Source organism: Crocuta crocuta, unplaced genomic scaffold (genome assembly GCF_008692635.1).
Source record: "Crocuta crocuta isolate KB4526 unplaced genomic scaffold, BGI_CrCroc_1.0 scaffold16, whole genome shotgun sequence".
Taxonomy (NCBI): Eukaryota; Metazoa; Chordata; class Mammalia; order Carnivora; family Hyaenidae; genus Crocuta; species Crocuta crocuta.
The window spans coordinates 14,270,260-14,293,508 of NW_027531893.1; the positions used below are offsets into that span (position 1 = coordinate 14,270,260).

The 23,249-nt window shown below is 49.3% G+C and overlaps 1 protein-coding gene across 1 annotated transcript in view; it reads right to left on the reverse strand.

Annotated features, from left to right (window-relative positions):
- Positions 1-23,243, reverse strand: part of SYT17 (synaptotagmin 17) — an 81,263-nt gene extending 58,020 nt beyond the window's left edge. The window contains exons 1-5 of the mRNA XM_077773297.1: positions 23,105-23,243; positions 19,789-19,806; positions 19,018-19,166; positions 11,761-11,909; positions 8,095-8,714 (exon numbers count right to left, since the gene is read on the reverse strand). Coding sequence (XP_077629423.1) covers positions 8,095-8,714; positions 11,761-11,909; positions 19,018-19,166; positions 19,789-19,806; positions 23,105-23,119 — 951 coding nt within the window. The 5' untranslated portion in view covers positions 23,120-23,243. The remainder of the gene's footprint in view (positions 1-8,094; positions 8,715-11,760; positions 11,910-19,017; positions 19,167-19,788; positions 19,807-23,104) is intronic.
- Between the last annotated feature and the right edge of the window lie 6 nt (positions 23,244-23,249).

Genomic DNA, 23,249 nt, shown 5'->3' on the forward strand with positions numbered 1-23,249 from the left:
CTCCAAAGGTTTTGCCCTTTAAATCGTCTCTGGTCCCTCATGCCCCTGTACCTTACACGCAGATTGGGGACATCACCTCCTCTCTACAAGACCCTAGCAAATGACTCCTAACTGTGCCTCTGCTTTCTTCTCCCTTTGCATCCCAGCATTTTACTATAAAGACAGTTAAATACAGAAGGGCTGAAAGACCTGTACATTCACCTCCTTTATACACATCACCTCACTTCTGCGGTGCAGTTATTGATAATTCTACATTAATGTTTTTAAAATGTGCTATACTTGCCCTATTGCATATCTAACGATCTTTTTGGAAGGCATGTTAAAATCAGTTACAGACATCGGTACGCTTCTCCCTGAAACACTTCAGGGAGGCAGGTCAGTAACCAGAGTTCAATATGTGTTTACAGCTCTTCGGGGTTTTGCGTGTGTGCGCAGAGAACACTTGTGTAGGACAAGATGCCCGAACCTTAAGTGTACCACGTGAGTTGGACAAATGCACACACCTGGGCATCAAAGTCCTATCAGGATGTAGAACCTCACTATTAGTCCAGAAGTGTCCCTCTCGCTCCCTTCCGTTCGATCCCCGCCGTTACCGGTCACTTCCCATAACCACTGTTCTGACTTTTCACCATGATTAGTTGTGGGTTCTCAAACTGCATATAGAGGCAGTCATACAGACGTGCTCTCCTGGGTCTGGCTGCTACTTAGCGTAATGGCTGCTCAACAATGTTCCCCTTGTCATACTGTTTGTGACACTCATCCATGCTGTTGTGAATATCAGTACTTTGTTCCTTCTTGTTGCTGAATAATGTTGCATTATATGAATATCCTATCGTTTGTTACCCTTCATCCTGTAGATGCGACACCTGGCTGTGCCAGGTCTGGGGCCTGGGACACATAAAGCGGCTGTGACAATGTGTGTGCAATCTTTTTGTGTGGATATAACATTGTCATCTCTCTTAGATAAATACCTAGGGGTGTCAGGGTGGGATCATGGGGGTAGAGGAATGTGTAGTTTCACAAAAACTACTAGCACTTCTTCCTAAGTGGTTATTCCACCCATTGTCTGAGAATTCCAGTTACTCCACATCCTCACCAACATTTGGTGATGTCGGTCTGTGTAACTTCTAGGTCGGTGTGTGGTGGTATTCCACCGTGGTTTTAATCTGCAGCTCTCTGATGACTCATGATGTCAAGCACCCTTCCATGTGCCTATAGACCATCTGTATGTATCTTTTTTGGTGGAGCTCCTGTTCAAAACTGTTGCCCATTTTAAAATTGGAATTTTTTTCTTTTGAGTCCTTGGAGTTCTTTATATATTTTGGATATAAGTATCTTGTCCCCCAGTGATTTTTCTCCAGTACAGCCTGACCGGGTCACCTCTCCTTCTCAAAACTCTCCAGGACTTGCCATCATACTTAGGAATAAAATTCAAGTCTTTACCTATACTTTTAGCCCTAAGATGGATATGAAGTGACCTTTTATACCAATTCAACTTCATGTCCTCTCAGCTCTCCCCCTCACTCACTCTACTCCAGTCGTCAATGTGCCAAACTAGCTCCTGCCTCAGGGCCTTTGCACTTCCTCCACTCACTGCTTAGAATGCTCTTCCCCCAAACATTCTCCAGGCTCACCCCCTTACTCCGTGTAGTTCACCCATTTAAAATAGCTTCCCTGCCCTCACCACCCAGCCCTCCCTCTCCAGCCCCATATCCTACTTTGTTTTCTCTCTTGGCATAGATGGTGAAACACGGCATTATTTGCTAACTCATTTATTTGCTACACACCTCCTTCCACCAGAATGTCAACTCCATGAGGACAGGGACTTGGTTTGGCTTGCCGTGGAGAACCGATATAATGCCGTGGTTACAGCACGTCACTCGTTAAGTCAAACAGCCTCAGTCCTACCACTTAGTCGCACAGACTAATTACGTAACTTCTCTCTGCCCAGTTTCTTCCTTTAATGTTTTTTTTTTTAAATTTATTTCTGAGCAAGAGCGAGAGAGAGAGCGAGAGAGAGTGAGCAGGGGAGGGTCAGAGAGAGAGGGAGACACAGAATCTGAAATAGGCTCCAGGCTCTGAGCTGTCAGCACAGAGCCCAATGCGGGGCTCAAACCCAAGAACCGTGAGATCATGACCTGAGCCAAAGCTGGATGCCTAACCGACTGAGCCACCCAGGCGCCCCCACAGTTTCCTCCTTTATAAAACGGTCCCCTGTTAGGATAAATGAATTCACACAGGTAAATCATCTAGAGCCCTGCGTGGCTCACAGTAGATACTGACTTACATCAGAAATCCCAGCCCCTGCCATGCTGACGGTACAGAGACTGCTTAGGATTCTGTCTCTCCTCCTCTCTGACTCTCCCCTGCTTGTGTGGGCGCACGCGCGCTCTCTCTCTCTCAAAATAAATAAACTTAAAAAAAAAAGAAAGAAAGAAATCCCAGACCCTAGAACCTGATTAGCTCCTGACAAGTGTTCAATGACTAAATTAATGAAAAACTTTTATAGGTATAATACTTGTGTTGTGAATTTACGGGGTCAAAATAATTATCATTTCCCCCCAGTCTGAGGGACTTTCACTTCCAAAAAGTACTTTCTCTTGCGAAGAGTTTAGCTCTGTACAGATGCGCTGTAAGGCGTGGAAGGTTGTAGATAATGTGTCTCTGCCTGGGCACAACCAAAGCAAGACCCACAGGTTACAGGATTCCAGCTACAAGCTGGAGTAAGAACTCTGGTCCATTTATCTATCTATCTATCTACCTTATCTATCTATCTATCTATCTATCTCCCTACCTACCTACCTACTTACCTTAGAGGGAGGAGAGAGAGCAAGTGGGGCAGAGAAAGAGAGAGGGAGAAGGAGAGCGAGAGAGGGGTAGAGAGAGAGAGAGAGAGAGAGAGAGAGAGAGAGAGAGAGAGAGAGANATCTCCCTACCTACCTACCTACTTACCTTAGAGGGAGGAGAGAGAGCAAGTGGGGCAGAGAAAGAGAGAGGGAGAAGGAGAGGGAGAGAGGGGGAGAGAGAGAGAGAGAGAGAGAGAGAGAGAGAGAGAGAGAGAGAGAGAATCATAAGCAGGCTTCATGCTTAGCTTGGAGCCCGATGTGGGGCTCAACCCCACGACCCTGGGATCATGACCTGAGCTGAAATCAAGAGTCAGATAGATGCTTAACTGGCTGAACCACCCAGGCACCCCAGGAACTTGGTCCTTTCTAACGCTTTGAGAGGTTCTCGCCGTGTCCATGGGGCACCTCCTCTCCCCACAACCTTGCCCATCCTTCCCAAAGCCCCATGATCTTAGGAGAAAATAAACTGCCTTTATCCTTGGATATTTTTCTGGGTTAAAAAGGACTGAAGAAATATGTATACGCCCATGTTCACAGCAATATTATTCATACTATTATCATATGCTATAGCATTATATTATATACTTACATGTCATAATAACACATATTATAAAAGAACGTATCACAATATATACTATAATATATATCACAATAACTAAAAGGGTGGAAACGACAATCCACTGACAAATGAACTGACAAACAAAATGAGGTATATACATATAAAGGGATATTACTCAGCCTTCAAAAGGAAGGGAGTTCGGACACCGGCTACAACATAGTTGAACTTCAAGGACACTGTGCTGAGTGAAATAAGCCAGTCACAAAAGACAAACACTGCGTGCCTCCCCTTACACGGCACCTGTGACTCAGAGAGCCACAGGAATGGTGACGGCCAGGTGCTGCGGGCTAGGGGCCAGGGGCTACTGTCTAATGGGTATAAAGTTTCAGGTTTGCAAGATGGAAAGAGCGCTGGAGACGGACAGCGGTGATGGCTGTATTACGCAGTGAATGTACTCAACACGACTGAAATGTACACTTAAAAAATGGATACGTTGGTAAATCTTGTCTTGTGTGTTTTGTCATCATTACTAACAGTTTTTTTAAAGATTTACACGGATTTCACCTTTAATGGCCAAAGTGTCGATTCACTGCGGTCCACTTGGAGAAGCAGACTTTCTCCCAGCTGTAAGAGTCCCTTCACACCTGTCTGATCACCCCATAGGCTTCCTATTCCTCTGTCCTCCTTTTCCCGAGCTCCTAGCCAGGCTTTATCAACAAGTCCCCACAATTTACAGTAGCTCCGTTGGCTACTAGCTTCCTGAATGTCAAGATCAAAGACACAATGTTCAAAGCCACCAACCAGCTGGGACAGTCCGCGGGGAGCCAGAGGATGCCTACGTGCTGGCCCCACCAGCCCCCTGTTCTCGCGGGTTCTCCAAGGCGCAGAACCCAAGGTGCGGAATGTAGAACTAGACACTGAGAGTCCCACTGATCCCACACCATCGAGGCAGGCTAGTAACAGCACTGGAGCTCTGCCTTCGCCTCATTCCACCACTGCATCTTCCCGCCCATTCAAGCGACCCCAGGCGCTTTGGCGAAGGGAGGCACTGGCCTGCAGCGAAAATCAGCATTGACACCCGATGGCCTCAGTAACACAGTGCGTGAGGATTTTGTTTTCTGTCCCCGATGCAGGCCTACTTTGCTCGATGTGCATTTTTGTTCAGAACCTGTATCTCCTTTTCCACATATGGAATGAAAAACGAGAGTTTCCTGGATACCTGCTCCTAACACCCTGGGCCCCCGGCTCTCCCCGCTTCCCAACAACCATTTGGCCTGGAAGAGTGCTCCCCAGCCCTGCTCTCGCCTTGCCTGCATGGCAGTCCCTGGGGGGGCCTCAAGCCTCCACTCTCCCATTCTTCAGAGTGGGCTTTCTCATGCTGGCACTGCACACGTCTTGGGTGAGACCATTCCTCGTGCTGGGGGCTGTCCTGTGTCGAGAAGATATTTACAGCATCCTGATCTCCGCTCACCAAACCCAAAATGATGCCCAGCGCTGTCCAGTGTCCCAAGAACAAAAGTGTCCCTGGCTCAGGACCCCTGTTCTGTAGGACAGAAGCTTTAAGAAGGCCCAGCTGCAGAGCAGATTTCCCAGGCTCGTGCCAGCCCACGACGGGCAGATACGGGAGTACGAAAGGCTGGCTCCCGGTCTGAAAGAGGAAGGACACTGCAGTGCCGTCCCACGATCCAGAGTCCCCTCCCCACCACAGATCAGGCCGAGGCCAGGCCTGGTTAAGACCATGTCCTTGCTGGGCTCGCACCCTTTCCCTAGACGGCTCTCTTCCCTCTCCTGCAAGGTGTTCTACATTCAGGTTTGGGCTAAACGACACACCCCCCAAAAGATATGTTATCATCTAAACCCCCCAGCACCTCCGAATGTGAGACCTTATTTGGAAACAGGGTTGCTGCAGATGTAATTATTTGAAATGGGAACATAATGGAGTAGGGTGGGCCCCCGGTGTCCTTATATGAAGCAAGAAGACACAGACACACACAGAGAGAAGGTCATGTGTGACGGAGGCAGAGACTGAAGTGACCACCAGACACCAGAAAGAGATAAGGAAGGATTCTCCCTACAGGTTTCAGAGGAAGCGTGGCCTTGCTCTCGAACTTCTTACATCCAGACTGCGAGAAAGTACATTTCTGTCGTTTTAAACCTCTAATTTGTGACGTTTTGTCACAGCGGCCCTGCAAACTAATCCACAGCCAAATCCTTGTCTCAAGCTCTGCTTTCAGGGAACCCAACCTCAGAAAACTGGCCTTTCTACTCACAGAGTATAAATTCCAACCAAGCCAGACAGGGACCCCCAAAGCGTAAATTCCAGAGCCGCCTTGAAAGGGGAGATAAGAGTCTGCTCTTCTCTCTGTCAGTTTCCATGAGACTTTCTTTGAGTGAGAAGGAAGGAGGAGGAGGAAAAGAGGGGAGGGTAGCAGGCGGGAAAAAAATTCACTTGGGGGAAACCTTCCTCCCTCCCATCCTTCATTCATTCAACAACCATTATGAGCACTACCACATGCCAGGCGCTGTTGTAGGTGCTTGCCGCAGAGAACTGAACACAAGAGACAAAGATCGGGGGGGGGCAGACCATGGAATATATGGTCTGCGGGAGGATGGTAAGTGTCGTGGGGATGAGGAGCTCCTCGGGAGGGGGCTACCATGGCAGCGGAGGGAGGCAGCAGACGCCGCCTCCGGTGCCAGCTACAGACGGTCTCAAAGTCCCGCCTGGACACGGTCTCAGCCCAGGCAGACGGCAGCACACCGGGTCTCTTCCTCTTTTCTGTCCCCGCCCCTCCGTGGGGCCGTGGGAGCCCACCTGACCACGCGCAGGGACCAGAACGGCAGCCTGGAGAAGTACCCCTGACTATGGACGTTCTCTCCTTCCCTGCATCTCCTCACACCTCACTCCTGCTTCCTGGGATCACCTCCCCAATAAACCACCTGCACCCACGTCCTGGCCTCGGCCTCCGATTTCTGGAGACTCGAACAAGAGCAGCCGTGCCAGGAAATCTTTGCTGAGATTGTAACATTTCAGCCCAGACCTAGAGGGGGCAAGGTGTGTGGATGCCCAGATTCTCTGTACGTCTAGGGTCTTTCGTGGATGTGCAGAATCAGGCTGGCAACACAGAGGTCATTTGGTCCAGAGAGGGTCTCCCTCCTTCAATCCTAAGTTTCGCAATGGCTGCAAACCCACTGACATCGCATACTGAGGAGGGCACATGGAGAGCATCCAATGCATCCTGACCATGTGACGAGAAGGAGGCTATGGGATTAGACAAGCACAGCTAACACCTTGACCACCACCTCCTGGTCCCCATCACTTCAGCGCACACGCATCTGCGTCCAGCTGTCAGATCTAGAGGTCTGCTTTTTGTACCTGGGAATGTCAACCATCTCTTTACCAGCCACTGTAACAGGCCAGCGATGCCAGGCAAGGTCCCCACTGCCCAACTGCCCTCATTCGGTGGCTGACAGGAGTTGGTGTATAAACACCCCGGCTCCTCCACCCCTCAGGCGGAGAGCCTCCTAGGATGTGTCTCACGCTGGCTTCCGGTTTCACAGCTCCAGTCAGCCCCAGTGGCGGGGGCCTGAAAAATGTATACTTTATGTGACCTTCCCACTGCCTCCTGCTACTTCTTCTGGTATTACCTCCCCAATAGATGACTTCCTGTGCCTTGGGGTTTTCTTCTTCTGGGGAAATCCAAACTAAGAGAAGGATAAATCTGTCTTTGAACGGACACACGCGGACACACACACACACACACACACACACACACACACACTGGAGCAATGTTTAAAACCCGTACCCCAGATGGGATGCTGGATCTTCAAATCCCTGGCCAGCAGAGTTCAGCTTTGAAAAGCACCTTGGTGTGTCTGACACAAAATAATCTCGCCTACATTACACAGAATCGTCACCCTCAGCATGAATGGACCAGACTGGCCTCCAACCGGCTGGGTCTTTTCCTTCCCCTGGGCTTCCACCTCATCCTTCCACCCACAGTACGTGCACTGTCATCCTCCAGTCCACAGAATGCCCAAGGGAGGGACGCTATCAGCCCACTGGGGACAGAGCCTGGTCCGTGGGTGGCTTCCCAAGCAGCCGACCGCACGTCTGTGGGCTGATGGGGGAAAGAAGCCAAACTCACAATTTGCCTGAAAAACATCCATATATCATCCTGTGCTCCAGCCTTCATTTTATTTTTCCCAAATCAATTTCTGAAAGTCAAAATGACTGATCACTTCATACCCTGGACAATCATGGTCCTTATTAAATAAGCCAGTACCGATGACAAAAAAGCTCCCAGGGTGGCGGTGGTTACACGAATCTATACATGTGATACAATTTCATAGAACACACACACACACACACACACACACACACACACACAGTGATGCATGTAAAAACCCACGAAAATCGAATAAAGTCCGTAGTTGAGTTGACAACGTCAATTTCCTGGTGTCGCTAACGCACTCTGGTTGTGTACGATTTACTGCTGGGGTTGCTGGATGAAGAGAACACATGAACTCTGTGTTGTGTTTGCACCTTCTTCTAAGTCAAAAATTACTTCAAAATAAAAAGGTTTTAAAATGCAAAGACAATTTAAATAATAAAATAAAAGTCATCTTTTGTTTTGTTTTCTTTTTTAAAGTTCCCGGCCACCAGGAAACAGCGCAAACTCACCCGCTTACCTGAGAACTGGGGATCAGCGCCTTCCACCAGTGCCCGCCTTTCACCAGATCAACCTCGCACAAAGGCACGGACACCTTCCCAATGACACAGTGGCGGGAGAACTTATCAAAATCCACCACGGTCAGCAGCAGGGTCCTCCTCTGCGCTTCTAGGAAGGGGATCTCGAAGGTGTAACGCTCCTCAAACACGGGCTTCTGGGTCTTGCGTTTGACCCCCGTCTGCTTAGAGTTCTTCTGGTCCGGCAGGAGGCAGATCTTGACGTAGGGGTTGGAGTGGGCCATGTCCTGGCGTGAGCCATCGTGGGAGATGGGGGGTGGCAGGTCCCTGGCCTCGATCACCCTCACGGTCAGATGGTTGTGCAACAGGTCGTACTGGGTGCTGAAGTGCAGCATGCCCAGCTGGTACTTGGACAAGATCTCCTCGTCCGTCAGAAAGTCCACGTCGTCACTGTTGGAGTCGAGGGAGTAGAGCTGGGGCTCGAACTTTCTGAAATAGTCATCTGGGGTGTAGGTCCGTCTGAGCACCGAGGGCTGGATGGGCTCCTTTTTGGCACTGAGGACACCAAACTCGATGGGTTTAATATCAATGAGTGGGGAGCTGGGTCGTCTGGATTCAAGACCTAAACAGCCGCCAGAAAATAACAATTAATACCTCCATGCACAGGACCGAACCTGGGCCGCTTCATGAGACTGGCAACATTTCCCAGATTCTCATACTGTCCCCTCTTTTTCATGATGCTCTTCCCCATCTGCTCTCCACACCTTGAGATCCTCTTATTTAGTCTAAGAGAGGCAACATGGCATCACTATCACCTCCATCACTGCCAGGCTCCGTTCTATAAGCACTGATATCTCAAGTCACCTGATCTCCACAAGGTATTAGGTAATGACTAATTTGACAGATGAGGATACAGGAACCACAAGGAACTCTCCAGAAGGGACACAAGTACTAAGAGGAGAAGCCAGGAGTCAAGCCCAACCTGTCTGGCCCCAGAGTCTTGACTCTAGCTGTTACCCTAGACTGTCTCTGCTTTCAGAGAGTGGACTCTGGAGCCAGAGCTTCTGGGACTCAGTTTCCCCATCTGTAAAACAGAGTCAATAACAGCACCTACTTCAAAGACTGTGGTGATTCACGGAGCCAATGCACGGAAAGGTCGGCAAAGAACACGCACAGGGTAAGAGCTCACTCGATGGTAACTGCTGCACTTCTTCAAGAACCGTATTTGGACTTCACTGCTGTGGGGTGCCTCTCTGCCCATCAACCAGCAGAGTTCATTGCTCCCAAGTTCATCCTTCGAATCTTTGCTCATCCCTCCACTCTAGCAATGAGCTCATGGGATTTCTTTTAAAAACTATTTAATTGAGGCACAATTGACATAGAAAAGGCTGTGCAAATTTAACGTACACAACTTGATGAGTTGGGAGGTAGGTAGGCATCTGTGAAACTGTCACCACGATCTATGTCATAAGCCTATACCATCCCCTCCAAAAGTTTTCTCCTGCCTTCTGTACTTATTTAATTTTTCTGGTGATAAGGACCTAACATCTAGTCTCTTAGAAAATTTCTGAGGACACCACACAACATTGTGAACTATAGGCACTGTGCTGTACGGTAGATCTCAAGAACTTCCTTATCTTGCATAACCAAAACCAACACCTCCCCAAGACCCCTTCCCCACAGTCCCTGGTAACCACATTCTATTTTCCGATCCTAGGAGTTTAACCCTTAGATTCCCCATCTACATGGAATCATACAGTATTTGTTCTTCCATGACATGCTTGTTAGTTGCTCGAACACCTGTCCTGCCTGCGAAAATCATGAGACTCATGTCTGGTGCATGGCCAGTGCTCTGACAGCTGTGTGCTAAATGGAATTCATCTGTGTAGACAGCTGCACATGAGACCTAGGAACTATCTAGACCAGTGCTCTTCAAGAGACATACAATGGGGGCCAGAAATACAAACCACACAGGGAATATAAAATTTTCCAGTAGCCACAATTTTCTTAAAAGTACAAAGAAATGGGTGAAGGGGTGCCTGGGTGGTTCAGCTGTTAAGTGTCCAACTTTGGCTCAGGTCATGATTTCACACTCCATGAGTTAGAGTCCCGCATCAGGTCTGAGCTGACAACTCGGAGCCTGGAGCCTGCTTCAGATTCTGTATCTCCTTCTCTCTTTCTCTCTCTCTGCCCTTCCCTTTCTTGCACTCTTCTCTGTCTCTCCTCAAAAAATAAATTAGCATTAAAAAAATATAAAAAAAAGAAATGGATGAAATTAAATTTTTTGACATATAATCAAAATAAAAACATTTTATTTTTTTAAATTTTTTTTACATTTATTTATTTTTGAGAAACAGACAGAGCACAAGCAGGGGAGGGGCAGAGAGAGAGGGAGACACAGAAGCCAAAGCCGGCTCCAGGCTCTGAGTTGTCAGCACAGAGCCAGACACAGGGCTCAAACCCACAAACCGTGAGATCGTGACCTGAGCCGAAGTTGGACACTTAACCAAATGAGCTACCCAGGCGCACCAATAAAAACATTTTAGTGAGACAGTTTAAATTCTCTTGGGGCGCCTGGTGGCTTAATCGGTTGAGCGTCAGACTTCTGCTCAGGTCATTTTCTCACTGCTCGTGGGTTTGAGTCCCGTGTCGGACTCTGTGCTGACAGTTGAGCCTGGAGCCTGCTTTGGCTTCTGTGTCTCCCTCTCTCTCTGCCCCACCCCTGCTCACAATCTGTCTTTCAAAAAGGAATAAATGTTAAAAAATATTTTTTAAAAATAATAAATTCTCGGGGTGCCTGGGTGGCTTAGTCGGTTAAGCGTCCGACTTTCGCTTAGGTNCATAACGCATACATGTCTCAATTAGCCCCCCATTTAAATGCTCACCAGCAACATGCATTGGACAGCGTAAGTCAAGAACAGCCCTCCCATTTTACAGATGGAAAGACTGAGGCCTAGAGAAGCCTCACGTCTCTTTTGCACTCTTTCAAGCCCTTGAACTTTTCTCTGCTTCCTTTTTCTTCCCTATTTACTCCAGGAAAGATTAGACACCAATATTTCCACAGGAGTGGATTTATTTCATGAACTTTAAGTTTTTCCCTCCTCTGTTAAGTGAACTGCAGACAACTGAATGAGACAGTGGAGATACTTCCGGGAAGTGAGGGGAGGCTGGGAGTTTTGGGCTTTATCCTTCTTTCTCCTCCCCACCCAAATCATGCCACTTGGTCAAACACATATGCTGTACATCAGAGCAGACAAACTGGGGGCCTGGAGACAAAATGTGAGCCATAGATACATTTTGTCGGGTTTCAAAGCAAAGGAAGCATCACATAGAAACACAGACTGCCAGTCTCTTCAGAGAAGTCAGGTAACTTGGAGCCCACGATCTCACGCAGCAGGCGCCAAGTAGCAGCTGCCCCCTTTCCATGGGGCATTAGCTCCCCAACGGCCACAGTCCCTACCTTGCCCTGGCCACTCCAGGGAGGCCGAGGCAGGCCCTTTGCTCACACCGCTCCATGCAGGGATGCTGCCGAGGATCTGGGAAAGCCAGCCCGCCCCTCCTGTCCTGGGGTCTCGGCTAACGGGGCTGGATCACGGGCTCTGAGCAGAGGCGGGGCAGCACAGGACTGCTGAGCCGCGCGCCCTGGACATCACAGCAGAGGCGCTTACTTGAAATCCTCCGCGTCAGGCTGTAGGTAGACTTGGATGTGTCTGACGACGAGCATCTTCGATCTGGGGAGTTGGTCCGTGGGGTCAGAGGGACGTCACTGGCTGTATGGACGGAATCCCCATCCTTGTCACTGCTCCGGCTGGCCATCCTGCAGGAAAAGAAGAGGTCTCAACGGTCGTCAAGAAAACTCCAGGGACTGGCATCTCTCTCCCTTGGAGGACAGACCCATGATGAAACTGTCCCAGATCCAACTTCTACTACTTGCAATAAGACAAACCTGAATCCGTGTGGTGGCCCTAAGCTCTCAAAAACAGCTTACTTTTTTTTTTAATGTTTATTTATTTTTGAGAGAGAGCGTGCACATGAGCGCACACATGAGTGGGGAGAGGGACAGAGATGGGGGAGGGGAGAGGGACAGAGGCTGCAAAGCGGTTCCCCGCTGACAGCAAGGAACCCAATATGGGGCTCAAACTCATGAACCATGAGATCACGACCTGAGCTGAAGTCAGACACTTAACCCACTGAGCCACCCAGGTGCCCCAATAACATCCTACGTTTTGCACAAAACGTGAAACGATACTGAATAAATACTTTCCAATTTAGAACAATCTGTCAAGAGTGTACGTAATTCAAAGGCCAGACCGCGGGGAGGGATACTTAACTCAGGATATTGCCACATGGGGGCGCCACTTTGGCAAAGTCAAGACCAGGTCTGTTGGTCTTCTGTCTGGAAAGCACCTGAGGGTGGTTTAGACCCATTTGATCTTCTGCAAATGGCTTCTGCTGAAAAATGCCCTGCTATTTCAACCCTCAGTGTGTCTCTACTTTAACATCTTTAAAAAAACATCCTATATAACAGGGGCTCCTGGGTGGCTCAGTCAGTTAAAGTGTCCAACTCTTGATTTTGGCTCAGGTCATGATCTTATGGTTCGTGAGTTTGAGCCCCGCACAGTGCTCTGCACTGACAGCATGGAGCCTGCTTGGGATTCTCTCTCTTCCTCTCTCTCTGCCCCTCCCCTACTCACACGCACGTGTGCTCTCTCTCTCAAAATAAATAAATATTTACAAAACACCCCATAACAGTGTCACTCAAGAGTTCTTGGAGTGTCAGGGCGATAGCTACAAAGGTGCTGAGAATGAATGATTTAAGAACAATAGTTCGATGTGAAGAAACAGATAAAAATGAGCAGCAGCTCTGATACCACGTGCTTCCAATGAGGATGAAAAGCACTGAAAGAATCAAAAACACTGTGTCACGGGGTAGGGAGACACAGGGTAGTAATGAAGAGCAGAACCTCTAGGTTTGAACCCTGCCTAGGTGACCTTGGGCAAGGCCCTTCCTCTCTCTGTGCCTCCATCTACCCATCTGCAAAATGGGAATAATAATAGTACCCACCTTGTATGATTACAATGAACAATGAATGAGTTAACACATATAAAATGCTTAGAACAGTTCTTGGTTATGTAGTAGGAATGCGCTCAATACATTTTAGCTGGTATTATTCCAACCTGTTTTTACAATTCCCGTAAAGCTAGGTAAGGGCACTTGGGAGAGAGGAAAGGGGCGGAGGAAACTGGAGGCGTGGCCTGTGAGATGGATGCTGCTAATAACATGCCCCTAAGCTGTTGTGGCTATAGACTGATACTTTCCAAGACTGCGTCCCTACCCACCACTTGACATTTAAGCCTGCACCCGAGTTGGTCTTGAAAAATGCAAGCTTCCAATTCTAGGCGGTCTTCAGATGCATCCTGGGCATGAAATGAGACTGATCTGATGTTCTTCCAAAGAAATATAAGGGTCACAGCCAGGACAAGACCGGGCATATTGCGGAGGGAGGAGGGGAAGATGCCCAGTCCTTGCTTGCCTCCTGTTCCTGGTCTGTAAGAAGTGAATATAGCAGATGAAATGTGGAGGAGAAGGCAAAGAAATGCAATCATACTGTATCATGCATTCTCTCTCTCCCTTAAATGAAAGTAGCAGCACCTGTCAAAGAAGGCAGAACTAACCACCTGAGCACCTCCACCTGTGAGGCCCCACCCAGCTTGACAGAGATCACACCCTGGAGCTCCGGTCCAGTCCTCGAAGACCGCGTGGGGGCCGCCCCTGCCCTCTCTGCGCCCCCCAGGCTTCCTAGCCCTTCCTCCAACACAGCCAGCCGAGCCATGCTGTTCTCTCCGCTTGGGATGCTCTTCCCATCTCCATCTCCTGTGAGGTTCCTTCTCATCAGTCAGGTCTCCGCTTCAACAGCACCTCCCCAGAGTGGCCCCACCCTGTCCCTGTCACCTCCTCCTTAGCCCATCAGCCCTTAGCCCTGCACCTTCTTTCCCCCTTTAACAACTCTCATAACTCCCCTTTCATTGTGGCTTGTCTTCTGCATCTGATGCCAGGTCCTGGCCCCACGAGGGCAGGGCAGTGTCTTATTCACCACGGACCCTGCCCTGGCACTGAGTCTGGCACGTGTGGACTCTTCGATATTCATTTTCTCAGTAAATGAAGGAATGAATACACCCTTCTTGGGACTCTTATCTGACTTATCTGGTCTCAGGATGATCTGAGTGCTTTTCTTGTCACAGCTCCCACAGCAGGGTACATTTCTTAAATGGGGGGTGGGGGGACAACTGTACTTATCTTGATCAAAGTACCAGGTGCTGAGCACCAACTACGTGCCAGGCGCTGTGTTAGATGCTCTGTCTGAATCTCATTTCATCCTTAAAACAATCCGGAGTTTACTTTTGTTATTCACAACCCTCATCCCCTTTACACACTGGGGAATGGAAGCCCGGAAGCCTGGTGGGGTGGGGGTTGGGACGGATAATTATTTTGCACCTCTGTTAAACTCCCAATGAAGTCCAGCAATACCAGCCTCTGAGGTGCATGCCCCAAACCACTGAGCAGGGCATCCCGTGTGAGGCCTGTAAGAGCTGTGCACATAGTAGGTATGCAATACGTGCTTGCTGGACAAAGAAATAACCTGACTAGGTTCAGTGAGGGGCTTCTGGCATTGCTCCAAAAAGAGCCAGTGGGATTGTAGTTTTCCTGACCTTCCCCAGCCCAGCCCAGCCAAGGAAAGAATGGAGGATCCAAGTGATAGGAGTATATGTGACAATTAATGGTGTGTCCCCCCAAATCACACACACAAAGGACCAGCTCATCTGTCACCTGCTGCCCCACAGAGAGGCACATCCTGTGGTTCTTCGCTCAAATGTCACAGTAGGAACAGCACTGCAAAGCCTGTACACTTGACATTTCTACTCCCTGCCTGTTTCATAACATGCAACTGCCCACTTGGTAAATAAATCTGGGGAAAGCACAAGCTGTAAACTCACTTTCTGAATGATTTAACCCGCCTCCCCTTTACAGATTTCTCTTAACATTTTGCATTATGTTGTGTGCCACAAAGGTACTAAGTTGCTACCCAGGACGCAAGATATTCATCCTGGGAAGCGTGGAAGGTTCAGGCTCTAGACTGCAGAGCTCTGGGTGTTATCAATCACAAAGACGACCCGGTGAATGGAGCCTTCTGGAGTTGTGTGGTGTGTAAGCCCTGCTGGGAAGGGTCCAGCCCTCTCTCTGCTTGTGGCAAAACCAAAGTGTCTTCCCAAAGGGTCCCAACCCCTTACCCCCTGAAAGAGTCCCCTGCTTGCACAAGGGGTCAGCAGCCCAGGTAAAGTGCAACTGCCCTCCAGCTCAGTGCTAGAACGCAGGCCATGTGTCTGTAATACTCAACATCTGGCTATCTGGGGAAAACAGGTACCTGACTGATTTTCAACGTCCATCAGGATTCTCCACTGACGGGCAGCTGGGTGGCTCAGTCAGTAAGCATCCCTCTAGATTTTGGCTCGGGTCATGATCTCACGGTTCATGAGTTCGAGCCCGACATCAGGCTCCAAGATGGCAGTGTGGATCCTGCTTGGGATTCTCTCTCTTCCCCTCTCTCTGCCCCTTCCCAGCTCATTCTCTCTCTTTCAAAGTAAATAAATGAACTTAAAAATTGCCTAATACAAAGATCAGCAAACTATGGGGCCAAATCTGCTGCCTGATTTTGTAAATGAAGTAAGATTGGAGCCAGGTCCAATCATTAACGCGTCGTCTATGGCTGCTTTCACGCTACAACGACAGAAGTGAGTGGTTGAGACAGAGACTAAGCCCATGAGGCTAAAATGTTCACTGTCTGGCCCTTTACAGGAAAAGTTTGCCAAATCCCTGGTCTACTTAGCTTAGCTCATGTGTGTCAGGTGGGAATGACCCTTTCCCTGGCTCTAGGGTGGTCAGACAATCCAGGCATGATCCTAGCCCCATTTCCTCCAAGCAAAAGTGATTGGCACATGACCCAAACCAGGACAATGAGAGCCTTCCCTGGTTTGTTTGCTGCTATTGAGAATGAAGCAAAGAAAACAAGCTCAAGAATGAGGCCAATACAGAAGAAACAGAAAGAGAGAGGGAGTGAGAGAAGGCACCAATGCATGCCCATGACAACATGTGCGCCCCTGGATCCAGCTATGCCTGAAGCCATTACCCCTGGATTTTTTCCATAGCAAGACCCTATGCAGAACTGCCATATGGGTGTGCAGGCTGTGAATGCACAACTCCAGGGGTGGCTGGACCTACGTACCTGCCTTATCCGCTGTACCAGATTTAAAACCTCCTGAGCGCACTAATGAGACTCGCTAGCCTCTGCATCCCATAGTGCCTGGCACACAGGGCATCCTCCAGAAATAATTACCAAAGAAACTGTAAGGTTTCAACCAAATGACTGGCACTTTCAGCATCCAATTTTTGCCAGTAGGTCAATAACTATTTTTTGTAGTGAACAACACAGATAAAAACCCTGCCCTCACAGAGCTGGCACTGTCTGAGGATGGCTTTCAAGATACCGGGTGGGCTGAGCCAAGCTCTGCCACCAAGGGCACTAGAAAATGGGAATGACCTTGATTAATGACTGGTTTCACCAAACATCTCCACCCTCTTAACACTATCTTTACACCAATTTAAAAAATCTCTAGTGGGGCTCCTGGGTGGCTCAGTCAAGAGCATCCAACTCCTGGGGCACCTGAGTGGCTCAATTGGTTAAGCGTCCGACTTTGGCTCAGGTCATGATTTCACCATCTGTGAGTTCAAGCCCCATGTTGGGTTCTGTGCTGACAGCTCAGAGCCTGGAGCCTGCTTCGGATTCTGTCTCCCTCTCTTTCTGCCCCTTTCCCACTTGCATTCTGTCTCTCTCTTAAAAATAAATAAACATTTAAAAAAGTTTTTTAAGTATATTTATTTATTTCAAAAGAGAGAGTGAGAGACTACAAGCTAGGGAGGGCCACAGAGACAGAAGACAGAGAAAGGGAGACAGAATCCCAAGCAGGCCCAGCACCATCAGCACAGAGCCCGAAGTGGGGCTTAAACTCACGAACTGGAGGATCATGACCTGACTGAAACCAAGAGTCGGATGCTTAACCGACCAAGCCACCCAGGCATCCCTAAAAAGAATTTAAAAAAGAGCATCCAACTCCTGATTTTGGCTCAGGTCATGACCTCAGTGTTGTGAGACTAAGCCCCACTTTGGGCTATGCGCTGGGCGTGGAGCCCGCTTGAGATTCTCTTTCTCCCTCTTCCCCTCTCCCCAACTTACACACTCTCTCTTCCTTAAAAAAAAAAAAACTACAAATAACAGAAATATATCAGAAATGATTACTGGGGCACCTGGGTGGCTCAGCTGGTTAAGGGTCAACTTCGGCCAAGGTCATGATGGTTGTGGGTTTGAGCCCCACATCCCACATCAGGCTCTGCTGTCAGCACAAAGGCCTCTTCAGATTCTCTGTCTCCCCCTTCTCTCTCTGTCCCTCCCCTGCACCCATGTGCTTTCTCTCTCTCTCTCAAAAATAAACAATAAAATAATAATAATAATAAAAGAATAAAAAAGTGATTACTTACTACTCTGCAAAGCAGGTTATGCTTAATCACATCCCTATATAATAAGTTCTATTACTGTTCTCACTTTACAGATGAGAAAACCGAGACCCGACAGGGTTAGATGAATCACTTACATTTATGATTGCCAACCAGGTGTCAGTCACCCTGCAGTGCTTTTCTGTGTACAGATCCATGCAGTCACGACAACAACCATAGGAGATAAACACTATGATTTTTATCACCCCCATTTTACAGATGGGAAATCAAGGCCCAGAGATGTAATGACTTGCCCAAGGTCACAGAACTAGAAACAAGTAGGAGGAACTGGATTTGAATGCATGGAGCCTGCTGCAGACCATTCTGCTATGTATGGAAATGTTCGATGCTTGCTGCTAAGAGCAGATGAGAGGAGGGAGCCATGACCCCCAACTTGAAGGGAAAGAGGGGACACCATGGACTTCCACAAGATTTAGCTGAAACAGCACCGGGTTCCCACGGAGGCTCTGGCTGTGGGCCCTTGCACCGCCTCTTGCCCTCTCTGGGCCTCCCACTCTGTCACGAGAACCTGTCCTCAAGGATGGCCAGGCCCCTTCTCGGTGCTGGACTTCCAGACTCAGCCCAGGCTCTCTGGCCATGCTCCTCTCTCAGCCACAGAGAGGTGGACCAGACACGTGGCTGAGAAGCTTCAAAACTGCGTTCCCAAAATATCTGAGCGACTGGCAGATGGAGATGTTGTATGCAGGCGCGGGAGGAGCACGAATTAGAAATAAAATGAGAGATGCCAGAGAGAACATGAACAGCGTTGGAGGACAGGATGGGGCCTGGGGGTGCTCTTCTGCTTCCCTGCTTCTGGAGTTCTCGTTCAGACCAGCAAAAAGGCATTTGCTTGTTCATTCCCTCTACCGCCCACGTAGCAGTTTTTATTGAGCATCGACTATGTGCCAAGCGCCGGGTCAGGCGGTAGGACAGTTTGCCATCCTGGCTTGGATGGAAACCTTCGGAATCTGGACATCCCTTGAAGCATCCAGATAGATGCTCCCCGAGCTCTTTCTCCACTTGCAGCGATACTCACCGTGATCACAAGTGCCCACACGCCTAGCACTGCACAGCCCGTATCTCAGGGGAGCCGACGTGAAACTACTTCAACGACAGGCTCTCCGCCAGCCGGCCTCACCCGCCTGCCCAAAAACGTGGGAGGCACAGAGCGCGGCGCCGTCAGCAGCAGAGAGGTCAACGGACACCTGGCCTTTCCCTCTTCCATACCCCAATCCTCCTGCCCGCACCCCCTCTCGGAAACCGGGAAAAGAAAGGTCTTGAGGTCACCTTCAAGGAAGTTCAGAGCAGTTTTACTTACAGCCAGGGAGGAGTCTGGGCAGGGAAAGGTCCCAGAATTTCAACCTCGTCCTCACTCGACTGGCAACAGCTGGACTCATAACACTTCTGACAGCAATGCCTGCAAGTCCATCTGCACAGTAGCAGATCGGAGATTCTAGAAAGAAAACCCTGAGGCCTTTGNGGAGAGGAGGAAAAGGAAAAACACCCGAAATTACAAGCAGCTGATCCCTGATGAGAAATAATGACATTCAGGAGGTCTGTCTCTGCTGCTGAACACTTAGAACAAAATGTTTTCTGTTTCTATTTACCAACTGCAGGCACAAAGATGGCAAACACCACCTCGCTGGAGCCCTTAATAGCGAGCAAAACATTCGCAGGTATTCCCTTTTGTAGTTTATGCGAATGCCGTGCTTGACATGTGGGTGGTTTATACAGCATCATGAGGGCTATACAATATGTTCTCGAAAACACAATGAATATTACTCTGTCTTCTTGAAAGCAAAGCTAAAAGATTTTTTTTGGGAAAAAAAAAAATCTCCGCGACAGGACAGTAAACAGAGGTAATCAAACGGAGTGAGGAGGGGGTGGGGAGGGAGAGCCACCTTGTCTGCTTTAGTGTCTTTTCATCGGGATCTCCCTTCCACAGAAACGCAGCGAAACTGTGCCGCTCGTAACACCTAGTGACTGCCTTCACATCCAACGACCCCACAGCCCCACATAAGACTCCAAAACGAAAGGCAAGTGCTTCTTGATCAAAAACCAGACCACACGAATCATCAAATTAACCCACCTCGTTTAAAGGTTCCAACTGCCCTTTTAGAGATCCCACGGAGAAGCCAAGGGGCGTCGGGGGTGAGAGAATTACAAAAAGAGAGACAAGACCAGTTTAGCAATATTCCATCAACTCGGAAAAGAAAAAAGAAAGAGAGAGAGAGAGAGAGAGAGGGAAAAAAAAAAAAAGCCCTGCATCTTTCCACTTGTCATCCTGGGAAGGGAGCCGACTCCCTAACAAGGTGCTGCTATCTGCCGGGCTGCTGGTAACCTCCTGGCTAACCAACACCAAATAAATGGGAAACTTTAGCATTTCGATTTGATTTGCACCGTATGCTGTTATGAATCAGAGCGGGTGGATAGATAGTCATGCTATCCAATGCAGCCACGCTTGGGAAGAGCAAACCTTCCTATACAGAAATAGCCATGAAGCCACCCCAAAAGGACATGATTAGCTAACATGCAGGCAGGCACACGGTGGATGTCACTTGGCTCCTCCACCCTCCCGGAGGCCCTACCTTACAATTCTGCTCCAATGGTGATGGTGGAGAGTTTCTATGACCACCCACAAACACAGGGAGCCCAAAAGGAAGCCATAATCTGGTCCTGGGGGGCGGAGGGGGTGGGGCTACCTCCCTTTTCAGCCCCACCTCCCACCCTCACTTCTTCTCACGGGTTTCCAAGGCACAAATTCCCTCCCCCTCTTCAAGGGAAGAGTCACAGGGACTTCCGATGAATGGGCCCAGTAAACCAGGTAGATTAGGATATATCCCAGAGACGAACTCAAACTCAGAACTTCAAATCAAGAGGGAGAAAGTTATCCTCTCTTTCACTTCTCTTTCCAGGAGGAGATCTCCCTTTGGTATCATTGTGTGTTAACCGATTTCTAACACTTGCAAAAAATATGATTTTAATTAAAAAAAATAAGTCCATTTATAGGAAAAAGTATTAAATAAATATGGTACAAGTGATAGCTTACAAAAAATTCAAAATCCTTAAAGTGATAAGGGAATAGTTGTGGCTTGGGAAACAAAGTCTCAGGCACTAATCACAAACTCTTCCAAAAGCAAAACAGGGAGCCATACACAGCAAGACCTGAAGATGCCTGGGGGCCACACAGAGCTGCATGGTTAAGTGTTAGTGCTGGCGGCACCACCGGCCAATCACGTGACTTGCGTAAGTTAAGGGGCCACTCTGAACCTTAGTTACCTCTTTTCTCTAATAGAATGGCTGAGCTTGGACTCAGACTATGCAAATGCTTGCGTGTGCTGCTCCGCTACAAAATATCTGCACTCTTTCTGTGGCTTTATGAGAACGAGGTGGTTTGTCAAGACCAGTTGGATGCTACGAGGCACCAGAGCCTGTCCTCTCTGGCTGACGCAGGAAAAAGCTCAAGCCCTCATGCCCTCATGCACTTACAAAAGAAAGTACGTGAAAATCCTTCAAATAAAGTGCAAGGATAAAGTGCTTCTTCACAACACTCCACGCCTGTTCTTTTCATAGAGGAAAGCATTTCCTGGGTGTGTGGCGATCAAAAGACACCATGTGAGTAGAGACTAGGCCACCAAAGGGGCCCAATCATGCAGCTTTCTCAAACCCCAGGTGCAAAATGAGAGAAACCAAGGAAAAGGAAGAGGGGAAGGAAGAAGCGAAGACACACTAAGTCTTGCCTCGCACCAGGTCCACTGGATTCATGTATTTGACTGGATGGAGGAGCACTGATTCAAGCCAGAAAGAAACAGAAAGAAGGAGAACCCAGATAGTCTAGGACAGAGGTTGGCAAGCTATGACTTGCAAGGCTAAATCCGGCCTGCAACCTGTTTCTGTCTGGTCCAGTTTAGCGGGGTTTGTACATTTTTAAATGGTTGCAAAAAATCAGAAGTAATAAAATAGTTTTATTGAAACCCAGCCACGCCCATGCATTTACTATTATCTACGCATCTATGGCTGTCTGGCGTCATGGTCAGAGTTGAATATTTGCCACACAGACCACGTAGCCCTCCCAGAAAGACAATTTACTCTCTGGATCTTTATAGAAAAAGTTTCACACCTTGTTCTAGAAAGAAAGGTAGTATCACCAAGCCATTCTCATATTAGCTGCTGAACAAATCCCCCACTGATTCTCACCAGCCTTCCTTTTAAATCCCACCATGACCCCTAAGCAGCTGTGTGACCTTGGGCAAGTCACTAATCTCTGTCCTGAAGGTGGTTATTAAAAGCCACAGAAGCATGTTCTAATACTGTTTATTTCTAACTGGACTGTGCATTCTGAAGGGCAGAGACCATGCTGTTTTCACAGCTGTATCCCCAGTGCCCACACATAGTAGGTGGTCACTCAAGTGTTTGTTGAGTGACTGCTGAATAGCCCCCCAACAGCGTTCGGCACACAGCACGTGTACAGTAAATGTGACCTTCAGTGAACTTGAAAAGACCTAGAGATTCCATGGAAGCCAATGGAACAAATCTAAACCAGGAGAGGAATGAGGAGACCAAGACAGAGTTCCTGGCAGGCGGAAAAGTCTGAGGACAAGATGTGACCAGTGGGGAACTGCGAGGCCAGCAGCCCCCCCAGCTGTAGCCGAGGGGAGGAGAAGTAAGCCCAGATGCACCCTAAATGCAGGAACCCGTAGGCTTCTCTGCTGAGCTCTGAGGAGCCAACCCCAGAAAGCAAGCAGCTCAACGGTCTGACTGCAGGTCTGACTGCATGACCTTGGCGCTGACCTGTCGCCACTTCCCCCACCTCCCCTGGTAGAGAAGGAAAAGGTCTCGTAGTCAAAGCAGCCTCCCCTCAAAAACGGTGCTTGGAAATTATTTCAGTCCAAGGATTCTTGTGAGAGTTTCCTCAAGGTGATGGGGGTCCACAACTCCCAGACCACAATGCAATGGCCGAAAGTGATCGGTTGCTCCCGCCCCCATTAACAGCACGCCTATGGAGTGTCCCCCACCCCTCGGCACCCAGTGTCCGGGAGAGACGACGTCCTTGTCCCTCCTGGCCGGAACAGCTGCCTCAGGCTCGTTCCGCCGGCCAATTAGCCAGAGCTGTCACCACGGCAACGGCAGCTGGCGGGCCGGGTGGCTGGCGTGTCCCGGGCCGCCCTCCCGGCGGCCCCTCCCCAGGGGTGGGGTACGGGGGGGGCGGGGGGCTGAGAAGNCAGCCCCCTCTCCTGGGGCGGCCCCCCGCCGCTGCACAGGTTGCGTGCCCTCGGGAACCCTTTTTCTCGAGGCAAGTTTATGGGAGCCCAGCCGTGTGCCCTCCCTTCGGCGGGCTCACAGCCCGAGGGGGCGCGGCACCCCCCACCCGCACCGCGGACCTTGCCCCCCAGCCTCAGCCCTACCTGGATGTACGCCATTTTCGCCCTCGCGCGCTCACTCCGGCCCGGGCATGGCGCCGCCACGGCCACTTTGCCCTCGCCAACAGGGAGTGGGGGGAGAAAGCGAAGGGGGAAAGGATGAAAAAGGCAGCCGGGTGGCCCCAGACGT